This window comes from Mandrillus leucophaeus, unplaced genomic scaffold (genome assembly GCF_000951045.1).
Source record: "Mandrillus leucophaeus isolate KB7577 unplaced genomic scaffold, Mleu.le_1.0 Scaffold124, whole genome shotgun sequence".
Taxonomy (NCBI): Eukaryota; Metazoa; Chordata; class Mammalia; order Primates; family Cercopithecidae; genus Mandrillus; species Mandrillus leucophaeus.
In genome coordinates, this window is record NW_012100765.1 from 421,607 (window position 1) to 437,137 (window position 15,531).

Below are 15,531 nucleotides of genomic sequence, written 5' to 3' on the forward strand. Positions count from 1 at the left end.
TAGATCCCATTTGTCAATTTTGGCTTTTGTTGCCATTGCTTTTGGTGTTTTAGACATGAAGTCCTTGTCCATGCCTATGTCCTGAATGGTATTGCTTAGGTTTTCTTCTAGGGTTTTTATGGTTTTAGGTCTGACATTTAAGTCTTTAATCCAAGCTAAAGGAGGATGTTCGAACCCATCACAAAGAAGCTAAAAACCTTGAAAAAAGATTGGACGAATGGCTAACTAGAATAAACAGCGTAGAGACGACCTCTTAAATGACCTGATGGAGCTGAAAATCATGGCACGAGAACTACATGACGCATGCACAAGCTTCAGTAGCCGATTCGATCAACGCTGATCAAGGGTATCAGTGATTGAAGATCAAATGAATGAAATGAAGCGAGAAGAGAAGTTTAGAGAAAAAAGTGTAAAAAGAAGTGAACAATGCCTCCAAGAAATATGGGACTATGTGAAAAGACCACATCTACATCTGATTGGTGTACCTGAAAGGGGCGTTTTTATATTTGGTTGCATTGGTAACAATGGATTCTACATACAGTGTTTCAAAACTGTGCCTATGGTATGGAAGATACTACAAATACCAATAATACAATTGTCTGCTTTTTGTAAACCACATAGAAATTCTAATCCCGTATAGCTAGCCATAAAAACAGCACCTAATAAAACTACACGATAAGAAAAATCGGCTACTCTGGGCATACTGCCTATGAGTTAGCCCTGCTCTGCAAGGAGCAGTTTAAAAACTAAAATTAAAATATTTTTAAAAATCAGCTGGATCGTATTCCACTCAGTCCAGTTATCACCAGCTGTGGTTAACTTCCCCTACCCCAGTGCAACACCTTGCGCTTGCAAACCAGCCCCACCCTTGGGAGCCTCCTCTGCCTCCCGCGCTGTCACTTGTCACACGTTACCCTCCCGCCCGCGTCCCCCCCACCGACGAGGCTCTGGGTACGGGGACCCTTCGATGGCCCATGTGGCGAAAAAGAGGCTCCGGGGGACAGACACGTTTCCCAGGCTAACGTCTGCCCAGGCTGTGCAGAACAGCCACTCCCCTCCAAGTCAGATCCTGGCTGGAGCGCGGAGGGCGCCGCGGCCGCCGGCGCGGGCCCCGAATCCTCGACGCCGGCGCCCCCTGGTGTTCCTAGCGCCGCGGCCTCTGGCACCCGCGGGAGGGGGAACCCGGGCTGCCGGTGGTGGCAGGACCAGGGCGGGGCAGAAGCCAATTTCTAGAGGTGACTTAAAAAAAAAAAAAAAAAAAAGTCTTGATAGGTCATTGGATGGAATGGGGGAAAAACAAAACAACAACAAAGAAAGAAAAAAAAGAAAAAAAAAGTCGTATTATTTTGTTATTGAGGACCTGGTCGTGCGTTTCCTATCCTCCCATGGCATAACGGGAGAGGGAGCTCGCAAACAGCCGAGTTTCCGCTGTCTCCGCAGTGACAGTGCTGGAGAGAGATTCTGAAACGACAGCAATCGAGGGCAGGCTGAAGGAGTTGGAATCTTCAGCCTTGAGAGGATATGACTGAATAAATGAAGCTTATGGGGGCAGAATCATGCCCCAGGCCTCCAGTGCCATGCTTTTTATTCTAATGCTGAATTCAGTCAATTTACCCAGTGGCTTGGCTGCTGGTTGTTACTGAACTGTAGGTACCTAAGGTCTGTCTCATTATGCAGAGAAATCTCCGCAATGGAACCTTTAAAGAGCCATCCTCAGAGAGAGGCCGGGCACGGTGGCTCACGCCTGTAATCCCAGCTCTTTAAGAGACCGAGGCGGGCGGATCACCTGAGGTCAAGAGTTCAAAACGAGCCTGGCCAACATAGTGAAATCCCGTCTCTACTAAACATACAAAAAAAAAAAAAAAAAAAATTAGCTGGGCGTGTTGGCGGGCCACTGTAATTCCAGCTACCCAGGAGGCTGAGGCAGGAGAATTGCTGGAACCCGGGAGGCAGAGGCTGCAGTGAGCTGAGATCGGGCCACTGCACTCCAGCCTGGGTGATAGAGCAAGACTCCATCTCAAAAAATAAATAAATAAATAAATAAAAATAAAAAATAAAAAACCATCAGAAAAACATAGTGGGGATGCGAGGTGTAAGGTTTTGTCTCCTAGATGCTTCATTAAGGAGCAAGGAGGCCCTGGAAGGCCAGACAGTGCCCATCTGGGTCACTAGGAGATGTAATTGAGAAGCCCAAGGCATGGTGCTCTGTCCAAAGAACTGGAGGGAAGGAGAGGAGAGGCAGGCCTGCCAGTGCTGCCTCTTACTGTGGCCAGGGGAGGGCTGACTCAGGGCTGAAGCAGAGGAACTGCTGTATTCGGTGGGAAACAGAGCAACAGATTCCCAGGTCCTTATGAGTCCCCTCCATGGGGCTTGGCTTCCGAGGTCATCTGAGGAACATGCCAACCATCACTCCCCTCCAACCCTCTAAGTTCTTTTCCTAGAACAAGTTCAGGTTCCTGGATGACCACAATACTTTGGTTCCTTGACACCAGTGTCTGAGTGCTGTTTCTCTTTTCAATAGACTTACTTTTTTACGTCCGGAAAAGCACATACCATATGTGTGTGCTCAATACATAACCATAAGGATCATATACATTTAGGGACGTGCCGAAGGTCACAAAGCTTGCTGTGACAAATGGAGACTCAAGCCTCCTTACTCTTCATCCACTACTTTTTCGTCCCCCCTTCTCCTCATATCCCTTTAAACTGGGCATCAGATTCCTGGTGGTAGACTTTAGAACTGAACACACTGTCTAACAAAGAAAATGGCACAGGACAGAAAGCAGGGATCCCTGGGACTCTAGTGGGCTCCTAATAACCTTCCCCTCCCTGCCAGGTTTGCAGAATACTTAGCCTGTGCCATCTTCTAAAGCCCATATTGGGTAAGCATTCATAGTAATAGTATTAACAGCCCGCAGGGAATTGGACGAATTTAACACGTCCTCCAGCTAATGAGGGATGACCCCCTGGGTACCTCATTCACAATTCCCCAGGGTCACCGCCACAGCGCTTACATAACAGCAGGATTCAGTTCTAGACCCTTCCCCTGACCAAGGCCCGACAGGGAGCAGATCTGAGAAAATGTCTTCCCAGGAGCTGTCAGGTCTAATGAGGATAACTATGTCACATTTTGGAATTAGAACTGTATTTTCTAAAGAAATTATTTGGCTGGTGTTTCCTCTGAAAAAGAGTTTCACTCGATTGCTGACAGGGAAAAGCAAATGTAGACTCTTTGAAAAGGAACAACACAAGCCATAGCCCTCTAGATAAACAATAAAAGGTCTTGGGTCTCAAGTTTATTAATTGTTAGTGACAATACTATTTGCTATGCCAATGTCTTTTAATGACCATTGTTAATTTCGGTAATCAGATAAGTAATTAAATAAGTGCAGTAAACAAATTGCAGTTATCTGCAGTATGTATATGTATATGTATCTATACCAGTCATTATAATGTCCATGTACACATATCCAGATTATGTCGATATCCTCTAGTTGTCATATTATAGGTCATCAGAGGACTTAAAATGCCTAAAGTCATCCTTGATGCTTACGTTAGATTTGGATCACACACCACTAATTATTCCGGACCCTGTATCTTCACTTTCTCCTTCTTCATTGGCCTCTCCTTAATAAAAGAGGTCAAATCTCTCCCATCTAAAACAAGCAAACAGTACCTTCTGAGTAAACATGGCTTTTTAGGTATCTTCCCTTAAATGACTAGTTCTCACTGCTCTGCTGAAACCTTCTTCTTCCAGATGTTCAGTGTCTGTCTAAATACAGTGGGTGGTTCCCTTAATTTCTCTTGGGGCCTCTTTGTTTCGTCTAGCACTGGTGATCGCGTCTTCCTTAAAGCCCTCTTTCTCCTCAGCTTGCAGACATCACCCTCTGGTTCTCGTTCTTGTTCTTGTACTGCTTCTTCTTCATGAGTTATCTTTTTCTGTCTGCCTCCAAATTGTGGGATATTCTAGGGTGCCCCCATGGCTGGCTCTTCTTCTCACTCAAGCCTGAACATTGTCCATGAGGGCTGCACCTTGCCGTTGCTTTCTGCTACCACCTACATGTTGATGATTCTCAAATCTGTACTTCCAGACCACATCTTCTCCCCAGATTTCCCAACCGCAGCTACCTTTACTTGGACACTTCACAGATAGAACCAGTTCATATCCAAAACTTACTTGCTCATCCTCCCTCTAAACCTGCTCCTCCTATAGGCTCCACTTCCATGGGTGACTCTCCCGACAAGCCCATCTCCCAGGCTGGCTACCAGATGTCACCACTGCCTCTTCCCTCCTTGCTCCAGCTGCATGTCCAGTAAATCGCCAAGTCATCTTAATTCACTTCTGAATCGTTCTCAATTCACCATAGCTTTTCTACTTGGAGTCTTGTCCCTCTCCACACTGAGGTTTCTAAAATGCAAATCTGATCCTCTTTCTTCCCTGTTTGTTGTTGTTGTTGTTGTTGTTGTTTTTTAAGGCCACTATGTCTTGTAGAATAAAATCCAAACTCCTTGTCCTATATGCCATGATATGGGTCCTGTCTCTCCAACTTCACCTCTTGCTACTACTCCCTGCCTGGACTAGCGCTTCCTCCTGCTCTGTTCCGTGCTCCCTGTGGCCTTTCTGTAAGACTCTGGTTAGTGCCACTTCTTCCAGGGCCTTCCATGATCTCCCTCCCCCTACCTAATTCTGGATTTGGTCATCCTCCTCCATGTTCCCATATATCTTGAGTCCATGTCTCCTACATCATCTTATGACCCTAAATATCTGCACCTACTGTGTGCTCCTTTAAAAAAGGGGCTGACTTTTAAATCTCTCTGCTCAGTGCCTAGCAAGGTGACTGAGATATAGAAAATGGCACACACACACACACACACACACTCACACACACACAGTGATTGCTGAGTAAATGGGTGTTATTGGGGAAAAAGAAAAGAAAGAAAAATGCCCGGCTGGGTGCAGTGGCTCACGCCTATAATCCCAGCACTTTGGGAAGCCGAGGTGGGTGGATCACGAGGTCAGGAGATCAAGACCATCCTGGTCAATATGGCAAAACCATGTCTCTACTAAAAATACACAAATTATCTGGGCGTGGTGGTGCGTGCCTGTAATCCCAGCTACTAGGGAGGCTGAGGCAGGAGAATCTCTTGAACCAGGAAGCTGGAGGTTGCAGTGAGCAGAAATCGCGCCATAGCACTCCAGCCTGGCAACACAGCGAGACTCTATCTTAATAAAATAAAATAAAATAAAATAAAATAGAAACACCCAAAGAACAAAGTATCAAAAACAGCAGAAAAATTTACCCGCCATTAGAGTTACATTAAACTACAATTTTATGAAAAGAACAAGTCCAGATTCAACATTGTAGTTTTGTATGAAACACAAAGGTTTCCTTGTTTTATAAGTAAAACACCGTATTTCTTCAAGTAGAGGAAGTAATATGTTTTAAATAAAGCTACAAGATTCTTTCTAAAAGCAAATGTGTCCCTCTCCCTGGCCAATTTAAAATGTATATGTAAGTCAAGCTAAATTAATAAGAGAAAACAGTTCCACAATGAACCCTAATCCTATTAACAGAATTGTCAATCTAGGTTAGTCATTGAAAAATAATGTTGTGACCCCTGCTGAGCTATATGATTTAGTTACACCTGGTGTTTGTCTGCCGTATTAAGGGCACCATTCATTTCGAATAAAGATGCATGTAGGAGAAACTCAGCAGAGTTGTCTTTAAATGTGTCACATTGAAAGCTCCATTACAGTTGAATTTAAAATTTGCCTCTTAAAAAAAAAAACAAAGATGATTGTGTGAACCTTCCTTTGCCAGACCCCTTCAGATTAGGAGCTCTTGGGGCTGCCCAGCAGGGTCTGACACACCGAAACCTCCTGCTTTCTGAGCAGCTGTTTCTGGTGGCCAGGCGGTGGGGAGGCCATCAGAGGCCCCATCAGCCGCCATCTCTTCCTTCCCCTCCTCACCCTGCCCCAGTTCGGTTTGCTCCTCCTACTTATGCCCTTGAAAGAGCAATGGACTACATGTCTACAGGGAGCATGGGGATGGGAAGGAGTCACTGGACACTAGTGAAGCAGGATTTCAAGACGTGTTGCTTGGCCACACCAGCTTTGTCATGTCATCTTCACAAGCGCCCTGTAAGGTAGGTAGATATCACCTCGACTTTACAGATGAGAACACCGGCTCAGAGAGGGAAAGTGACTTTCCAAAGTCACAGAGCCAGTAAATGGCAGAACAAGACTCTACCAAGAGACAATCCGAGTCCACAGGCCATGTTTTCTTGCTAGACCCTTCTGGCAGCTGTGTTAGGTTCTTATGCCCTAAAAAGCAGAATGACATTTTTGAAGAATCGTTACCTCTCGAGACCTCACTTGCCTCATCTGTAAATGAGGGGCTTGGATATGCGGCCTCCAGGAGCTTCTTGAGTCCCTGTGGAATGTCTTCATAAGGGAAAGAGGTATGAGATGTGCACAGCTGGTATCTAGAAATTCTCATTCCCTGTGGCTCCCGACGCATGCACACTTTCAATCAAATTGAAAACCGATGCCTATTCCTCAAGAAGACAAATCCACACCATCTGTCCTAATCTGCGGGTGCTGAGGGGTCTTTAAGTAGCTGAAGAGGGAAGAGCAGCAGCGGGGCACAGCAGAAGGAGCAGCCAGCACGCCCCAGCCCAGGGCCTTCACACCAGCCACACACTACCTTCTGAGGGCAGCAGCCCCACTCATAACCAGGACAGTGAGCGTGGTTTATGAAGACAAGTACCTGACTGCTCAAGTCCATGATCCTCGCAATTATGTCAATCTCACGCTACATGAACTCCTCCACGTGAAAGAAATCCATTCTTTTAGCTTTTGGTATCCTGTGGGCAACGATAAGTGAATAAACTAAAAACAAAATCAAATCTACCTAGTGTCAATCACACTGGCATTTGCTTATACACCACGCTTAGCTAACTGGACTCTGACAAGAGGAGAATGCTCAGCTTTTTGAAGACATAACCATCTAAGATAATTTGTCATGGTATCTCAAGTTTGGTGAAAACAGAAGGCCAGTTTATCCAGGTCTAGGAAGTAGTAAGTCTTGAAATCCAGGGTCACGTTTATCTTTTGGTGAATGGTCATGCATCAATCACAGGAAATGACAATGGTAGGATATGGAGCTATTTAAATAATGGGGTATTCAGCAGTGGCCATAAAGATAATAAGTCTGGTTAAAAACAAGAGATTAAAACGGATTTCTCATCAGCTGGCATAAAAATAATTAGCTCTTAACTGCATTAAACAATATCCCAAATTGATAAGATTTCTAGAAATGAGAAGATCTCTGAAACAGAGCCTCTGAGAACAAAGTATAGCCTATAAGTCCCCTAATTATGTTCTGGCTCACTCATTCATTCATTCACGCCACAGTTCTCATCCTTGAGCCTTCCTTCTCTCCCTGGAGCTGCTTCCGGCCCGTAGTGATGCTGATTCACATTGGCTGTAACTGCACTTGTATTTGGGGATTGTAATGAGCCATTACTTCTTTTCCTTGAAGTGTGAACTGTGTCCAAATATTCCTGGTCTCCCCAACCCAAGATTTGTCAATGGGCAGCAGAACGTGTGGACAAGACATTCATTGTTTGAATTGCAGACAAGGTCCTGTCAGCAGGGTGGTTCATTAGGAAGAGAGGAAACAAGGCTGCTGTGTCCACTGTATAAATCCCATTTATGCTTCTTAATTGCTTGCTCTGTCCCGGATCTTTCTCTTAAGGGCCAATACTCTCCCACCGTCTCTTTCACTGTCCATGCCTTCTTTATCCTAGGGATCCTTTCAGCAGGGATCTTGACACTGAGCTGCCCTCTTTCCTCTAAAATATTCATAACCACCACTACCACTTATCCAGAGCTTAGATGCTTGCGAGGCTGTTTCACAGCATGTCTCATTCAATCTGCTCAACAGTCCTCTAAGCGGCCCTTCCATTGGACATCAGAAACATAAATTGACTTGCCCAAGGTCATGCATTGGTGAATGACAGATCTGGGACTCGAACCCATGTCTAGCTCCAAATCACACAATCTTTCGTTCTCCTAGGCCACCTCTGGCAGGAGAACGGTCTGGATAGGCTGCAGCTTTTTACAAAGGAGACACTTGAATACTTAGCCAGTTCTAGGTCTAGGGCTAGCTCAATTAGTTAGGATCCAGAGCTAACGAGGCTACAGGCCCACATTTGGTTCCAGAGGGCATGATTTTCTCCTCTAGCCACTCAACAGCCTTGTCTGGTTGTCCTACCTTTAGTCATAAGGTTTCCATGGCACAGGCTTCAGCCCACAGTAATCAGTTTCAAGACTAGAATCATCTCCAGAAGCAGCCATGCTCTGGGGGAGGGCCAGTAGCCTTGTCCTTCTAGATCAATGGTGAGTGGAGGACTCTCTGACCAAAGCCATTGACTACATCCAATGCTGTCTTTGGACCTGGACATCTGAGGCCACTGCCCTGCGGCCCATGTTTTAGAGGGCTCTGGTCTCTCTTCTAGCCACCCTCTTTCACATGGGGTGAAGAGTCTGTGGGCCAAAGGGCCTAGACCAGGCAGAGTCACACCCCTCTTGTAGACCATGCTCAAGCTGCTCAGGACCCCAAACGCCCTGCCTAAGTGCATTCCAGAGCCTTCCCAGGCCTCCGATGCAGATCTGTTCTCCTGAGAGTGGCCAGGCAGACTAGGCCTGAGGAGTGGGGTAGGGGTCATGGTCCCAAGGCCCTTCCCAGTGAGGGCTGGAGCCAGGAACTGGAGAAAAAAGAGGGCCAGGTTGTGAGCCAGGAAGTTCTATCAGCACTTGTGCTTTACCATTCACAAAAATTAGGGGTGGGCCCGAAAAGAGGTAAGGGGAGCTAGGGCTGGCTAGGTAGCTTTCTCTTAGAATGGAAAGCCTAGTGCTAAAGAGGAAATGACTAAGCCTGGCTTGTTAGAAAAACCAAGGCTTTGAGTGAAGGTAGGAGTCACTGCTAGGTCAGAGATAAGGTGCCAGGACATCACAGCCTCCTGAGAGGGCTAACCCCATGTGCAAGATTGCCCACAGTAAATTCCCCGTCCACCTCTGAAGGCTCTTATTTTTATGAATAACTACTACTGGGTGAGTGCTTAACAGATTCTAAATAACTCAGTTACCATCTAATCAACCCTCGACAGCTCTAAGGCAAATAATGCAATTCTCCACATACAGACAAGGAAATAAAACTCAAAGAGGCTATACAAAGTGTCCCAGGTCACCCATCCTGTAAGTGGTAGAACGAACGTTCTCACTCAGGCAATTTAGTCTGCGATGCCCCAACAGGATTACAAAGATAAACCGGTAGCTATGAAAACAGAGCTCTTTATAGCAAAGAGAACCTACAAATTAAATATTGTTAAGGCTGTTATCTTCCCTGACAATAGGTTCATTGAATCACTCAGTAAACATTTATTTTAATTTTTGAAAATATTTATTTATTTATTAAGACACAGTCTCTCTCTGTTGCCCAGGCTGGAGTGCAGTGGCGCAATCTTGGCTCACGGCAACCTCTGCCTCCCAGGTTCAAGCAATTCTCCTGCCTCAGCCTCCCGAGTAGCTGGGATTACAGGCGTGTGCCACCACGCCCTGCTAATTTTTTGCATTATTATTAGAGACAGGGTTTCACTAATTTGGCCATGCTGGTCTTGAACTCCTGACCTCAGGTGATCCCCCCACCTCAGCTTCCCAAATAGCTGGGATTACTGGCTTGAGCCACCATGCCCGGCTATTCAGTAAAGATTTAATTCTTTGTGTCTACATGCCAGAAACTTTGCTGGGCTATGAGACAGAAAGATGAGTAACTTACAGCCTTTGTCTTCAAGAATGTGGAGCAGTGGTTCTCAAACTTCAGCAAGCCCCCGAATCACCAGGAGGACTTGTTAAATCACAGATTGTGAGGCCTGCGCCCTGAGTTTCTGAATCAGTGGGTCTGAGTAGGGTCCCAGCATGTGTATCTCTAGTGAGGTCCCAAAAGATGCTGATGCTGTTGGCCTAGAGAACACACTTTGAGAACCACTTTGATAAAACTTAGGGCAATCAAGATCCTCTTCATGAGGCAACGTAGAATTGCACTGCTCTTGCTTCCCTGAGCAAGAGGCACAAGGATAAAATAAACCTCAGAGTCGCCCTTGAAAGAGGAAACCATCCCGAAGCTTCTTCAAGCACAGCAGAGCCATAGAGAGTGGCCTTGCTGAGGTCTCCCTGTGAATGGGAGGCAGGCGAGCACCATCCCGTGAGCCCTCGCGAGTGTGTTCAGTGTTTTGTAACCCTGGCTGGCTGGCTGGCTTTCCTTTGGCCCCTCTAGCTGCCCGTCCCTGCAGGCCCACGACAGTTACCCTGTCCAGGTTCAAACCTGGCGACATGCTTGGGGATCTTACTACCAACCTGAGGGAAGGGGCCAGAATTCCTGGGAATGTCTTTTCAAATCACTTGCATTTGATGTCAGGATGCATAAGAGAGGGCAGATGTCCCACATTTGCGTGAACTGAGAATGAGTCGGCCACCTTGTGCTTTTCCTCTCCTTCCTGCAAAAAGGCCCAGAAGATGATCAGCAAGGAAAGCAGCTGCTAGGGAAGGCAAATAAAAAATAAATAGAAATGCACAATTGGCTGGGAGCCCCTAGGGATTAACTAACTAATTAATCCCACAACAGTTTGACCAGGAACTAATTAATCCGTTAAGCACTTGGAGGGCCCAAGGCCCTGGCCAAGAGCAGGGAGAGGCTTCACATCTCCGGAGGCTGGCGCGGAGTGGGACTGTCCTCCCGGGTCTCCAAGGAGGGCCTCGGTGAGGACTGTCCTTCCCAAAATCATTGGTTCCCCCTGCATCAGAAATCTGCTTCTCAAGCTATTTCTTGAGCCAGGTTCCTGTGTCACTCTGCCCAGGGAACCGAATCAAAGAAGAGAGCCCTGAGGAAAGGCTGCTGGGCTTCAGCCCCTCCAAGTAAGAGAGCCACAGACAGTTAGAACTGGAAAAGACTTCAGCCATCTGAAGTCTTTACAACCCACTTTACAGATGAAGAAGGAAGTTTACAGGTTACCCTGGTGTGCCGTTTGGACCTAGAGACAACTGATGTTTCTTTCCAATCATTCCTACGCAGCACCCAGACAGGGGGAATTCAGATCTCCCTTTAGGTGCTGTGTTTAACTCCACCTCAGAAGTCACCAGGTGCAGAAATCTTTCTTAAAACAATGTAGTCTGATTGACTTAGATCATCATTTTTTAATATGATTTTTCATGAGCTTTGGTAACAAATTTAAGGCTGGTCACAACATATTCAGGTGGCTCTAACATAGATCTTTCCTCTCATTAGCTTTTCTGACACTCTTTTTAATCTTCTGTTTCCCTGAAACCCAGGTCACCTCATGTTACAACCTGATCTCCAAAAAATCTGACAGCAGCCATCTGGGGATGTAAGCTAATGTTAACCTTTCCCAGAGAATGGTTTTCTTTAGACTCCTCTCTCATTACAGAACAGGAGGCTTCACAGTCTAAGTGGTGAAACAGTCTCAGCTGAGTATGGTGGTGCATACCTGTGGTCCCAGCTACGTGGAAGGCTGAGGTGGGAGGATCGCTTGAGCCTAGAAGGCCAAGGCTGCAATGAGCCAAGATTGCACCACTGGACTTCAGCCTGGGTGAAAGAGATAGACCCTGTCTAAAATAAAAATAAAAATAAAAATAAAAATAAAAGAATCTCAAAGACCAGGCAGCATGCACTAAGAAATTCTGGAACAGACACTCCTAGAATCACAAAATGAAATGTGCAAGGCACTTGTGATAGCATCAGCAACACCGAAGGCTAGACTGCCAGGATGCTGAGTGGGGGCCATGCACTTGATGGTTCACTTAATACATGTGTGCTGTGGGCCAGACTCCAGTTCAGGTGCTAACGGTGGAGTTGAATCTGACAAGGGCCCATGTCAGGGGCTCCCTGTCTAGTGGAAGGGAGGAAAAGAGCAATGATTAAGCAAAAGTTGCCACTAAGGTGTGATGAGTGAATTAATGCATACTGTGTAGTCACTATAAACTGAAACCTCATCCTTTAGAGTGGGGTCAACCAGGTGAGTGGATCTTGGCATGTGCCTGATAGAGTCTGCAAGACTTGGAAAGCTGCCCTTAGGCAGAGTTGGGGTGTCATGCCCCAGCTTTTGTGTGTATAAGCATCACAGAGAGAAAGGGCTTCTTAAAAATCCAGATTGGGTTGGGAGTGGTGGTTCACGCCTGTAATTTCAGCACTTTGGGAGGCCGGGGTGGTTGGATCACCTGAGGTCAGGAGTTCGAGGCCAGTCTGGCCAACACAGTGAAACCCCGTCTCTACTGAAAACACAAAAAATTAGCCAAGTTTTGATAGTGTATGCCTGTAAACCCAGCTGCTAAGGAGGATGGGGCAGGAGAATCACTTGAACCAAGGAGGCGGAGGTTGCGGTGAGCTGAGATCGAGACCCTGCACTCCAGCCTGGGTGACAGAGCAAGACTCCCTCTCAAAAAAAACAAGCAAAAAAAAAAAAAAATCCAGATGGCTGGACTCCACCTCCAGAGTGCCTGATTCAGTGGATCTGGGATGGGGCCCAAGAATCTGTAGTTCCAGGAGGCTCTAGATGATGCTAATGCTGCTTGTCCAGAGACCACACTTGGAGAACCGCCATACTGCAAGGTTCTGATTGACCCAAGGTGCCATGAAGGAGGGACGTCCCTACAGGAGCCTGACCCAAGGTGCCATGAAGGAGGGACGTCCCTACAGGAGCCTCCACGACTGCCACCAGGACCAGGCTTGACTGCAAGGCCAAGTGTGCCACTCACTTCCTTTATTCTCTACAGACTTCTTCCTGCTGCTTTTTAAAATGTATTTAGTTGCTGAGTTAGTTGCTGAGTTAGTAGGTTTAGAGTTATTTATCTCTCTCTATTTATTTTTAACATAGAGTGAAATGGATGAGAATCAAATCCAGATGGCTGGAGATGATGTGGATTTACCCGAAGATCTCCGGAAAATGGTAAATGAAGATCAAGAAGAGGAAGAAGATAAAGATTCTATTCTTGGGCAGATACAGAATCTCCAGAACATGGACTTGGATACCATAAAAGAAAAAGCCCAGGCCACCTTCACTGAAATCAAGCAGACAGCGGAGCAGAAGTGTTCCATGATGTGAGGGGTGGGAGGGGTGGAGGGAGGGAACCAGTCATCCTTGGAAAAGACCAGTCTCCTGTGGGACGTTTCGAGCAGTACATGTTTTAATGTAGTGAACACATTAAGGAAAACCACGATGATCCATTGATAGACAATCATTTGGTTGTTCTAAATATTCCTGGCAGAGCATTTAGCTAGCACCTTGCAGCAGGAACCATATTTTCCTTTTAGTTATAAATGAGACGAACTGGAAATATTCAGGTGTAAATGATGATGCAGAACACGTATCTGCTTAAAGACCTTGAGATGAGCCAAGAAGAAACAAAAGCAAGTGGCATTTCCTCTCCAACTTTCTTCCTTGGAGGCCAAGTTCTCACCCTGTCCAACTATTCACAGGACACCAGGTCCCTTCAGAGAAAGATGTGGAGAGTCAAGGTGTCCACTGGAAGCCAGGTTGCCCACAGGGAGCTGAGGCTACAGACTCCAGGGCAATCAAAGGTCACCACCCCCACCCCTCACCTCCAGGCTCCTTGAATTTGTCAGTGATACTCATCAAGTTTGGTCCTTGGATGCTTCTCAGCCAAGTGGCGGTAGCAGGGATGTGGTGAACAATGAGAAATTGAGGCAGGGAATAGACCTCGCCAGCCCTTTGCATTGGAGATCATCACTCTAGTGGCCATGGGAAGAATGGAACCGAGGGAGGCACAATTATAGGCAGAGGGAAACCAGGGAGACGGCTGCTCTTTTTGAGTTGAGCTTAACTCTCCTTGTCTGAACTTGGTGATAGCAATGGAAACAAAGTGGGTAGACTAACAGAGAGCGTTAAGAAGTTAAATCAGTCTCTCTCTGTCTCTCTCTGTCTCCTCCCAACCTATTTCTCTCTCATCCCCTTCCCTCCTTCTTGTCCAATCACCCTGTCTCTTTTTTTTTTTTCCTTCTCCTGTCCCTTCCTATCCCACCCCTTCAGACTACCTTCCAGTAAATCACACTGTCATTTGGTGCCACAGGCTTTCAGGGTAGGCACTGATTTTTTTTCCCTAATATCTGCTCTCTTTCAAAAGGAGCAATTCGAAAGACTTAGGACAGTTACCACTGAAACACTTCAAGCTATTTAGCTAAAGCCTACCAAACCAAAACAAAATACTGATTTTTTTTGGTGAATCTGTTCATATGGTGAATAAAGATCTATCAAAGGAAAAGGAAACTGAGACCAAAAACTTAGGGTCTAACTTGTTCTAAACCCACAGTTCCCAAATGTGTTGTGCAAGAAGTTTTATGTAATAAAAATATGCAAATAAAACAAATGAATAAAGGTCTAAAACCTACGGTCCTTGGCAAAGTTCAGCCTGTCTTGGAAGTTCCTGGGAGAACATTGGTGCAATGATTGGGGCTGATTAGCTTCTAGTCCGCAAACCCAGATGCCATGAGCACATTTGAAAACTGCTTGTCTTTTATCAGAAATGGCAGGTGAGTTGTGATTTGTTTTATAGCAGAAACTTTAAAATACTCACTTTCTAAAAAACTACAATATAATAGATATGATTTAGTTTCAGTTTAATGCCTTACTCTGCCCTGTAGTTGACGGAGTGGGTAGTATGGATGGGTGAGAGGTGCTGCATGTGGCCTGATGTCTGTACACTTTGTATGACATAAAATACTACAACTGCCAAATTGTTCCACAGACTAGCCTCAGGATGACAAAGAAGACGTGCTTTCTGTAAAAGATGCAGCCAGTTCTGCTAAGGAAATCACTAAATTGGCACTTCCTCTTGACTGCCAACATTACTCCAATGCAATTTGGTCATTGTCTCAATGAAGTCGCACAACTGCTAGAAGACTGTGACCATGATTCCTCTCATATCATATCATACAACCCCACAACACAGCCCAGTATATCACCTCACCCCACACAATGGTACTCCACATCACATTATACCAGACCACAACCTATCATACCACATTACACCACAACACACCACCCCACACTAAACCACCCCTCACCACACGGCCACACCACCAAATCAATCAATACCAAATCACATGTGTATGGGTTGGGAGAGGGAGCACATGTATTAGGGCATCCAGAAGGCCTTTTTCTCTCTAGAGGGTGTATTGGTGTCTGTGCTGTATGATGTCAATGAGCACAAAAAGGTCTCTCAGCATCAAAACCTAGAATCCAACAATTATTAAAGACTAGGAGGGAATCTATTCTAATCTCCCATACAATAAAGGGACCCTTTCCAAGTTGTCCCAGTTGAGCCTTATTTGAAAGCTTCCAGTGGTACAGAATTCACTATCTGCTGCTCCAAGGAAATTTAACAACCACCATTCCATTTTTAGACAGCTTTAGTTGTTAGAAAATCCTTCTTTG

The 15,531-nt window shown here is 45.8% G+C and overlaps 1 protein-coding gene across 1 annotated transcript in view; it reads left to right on the forward strand.

Annotated features, from left to right (window-relative positions):
* Positions 1-14,476, forward strand: part of CPLX4 (complexin 4) — a 24,565-nt gene extending 10,089 nt beyond the window's left edge. Inside the window, exon 3 of the mRNA XM_011971690.1 lies at positions 12,955-14,476. Coding sequence (XP_011827080.1) covers positions 12,955-13,182 — 228 coding nt within the window. The 3' untranslated portion in view covers positions 13,183-14,476. The remainder of the gene's footprint in view (positions 1-12,954) is intronic.
* Positions 14,477-15,531: the final 1,055 nt, after the last annotated feature.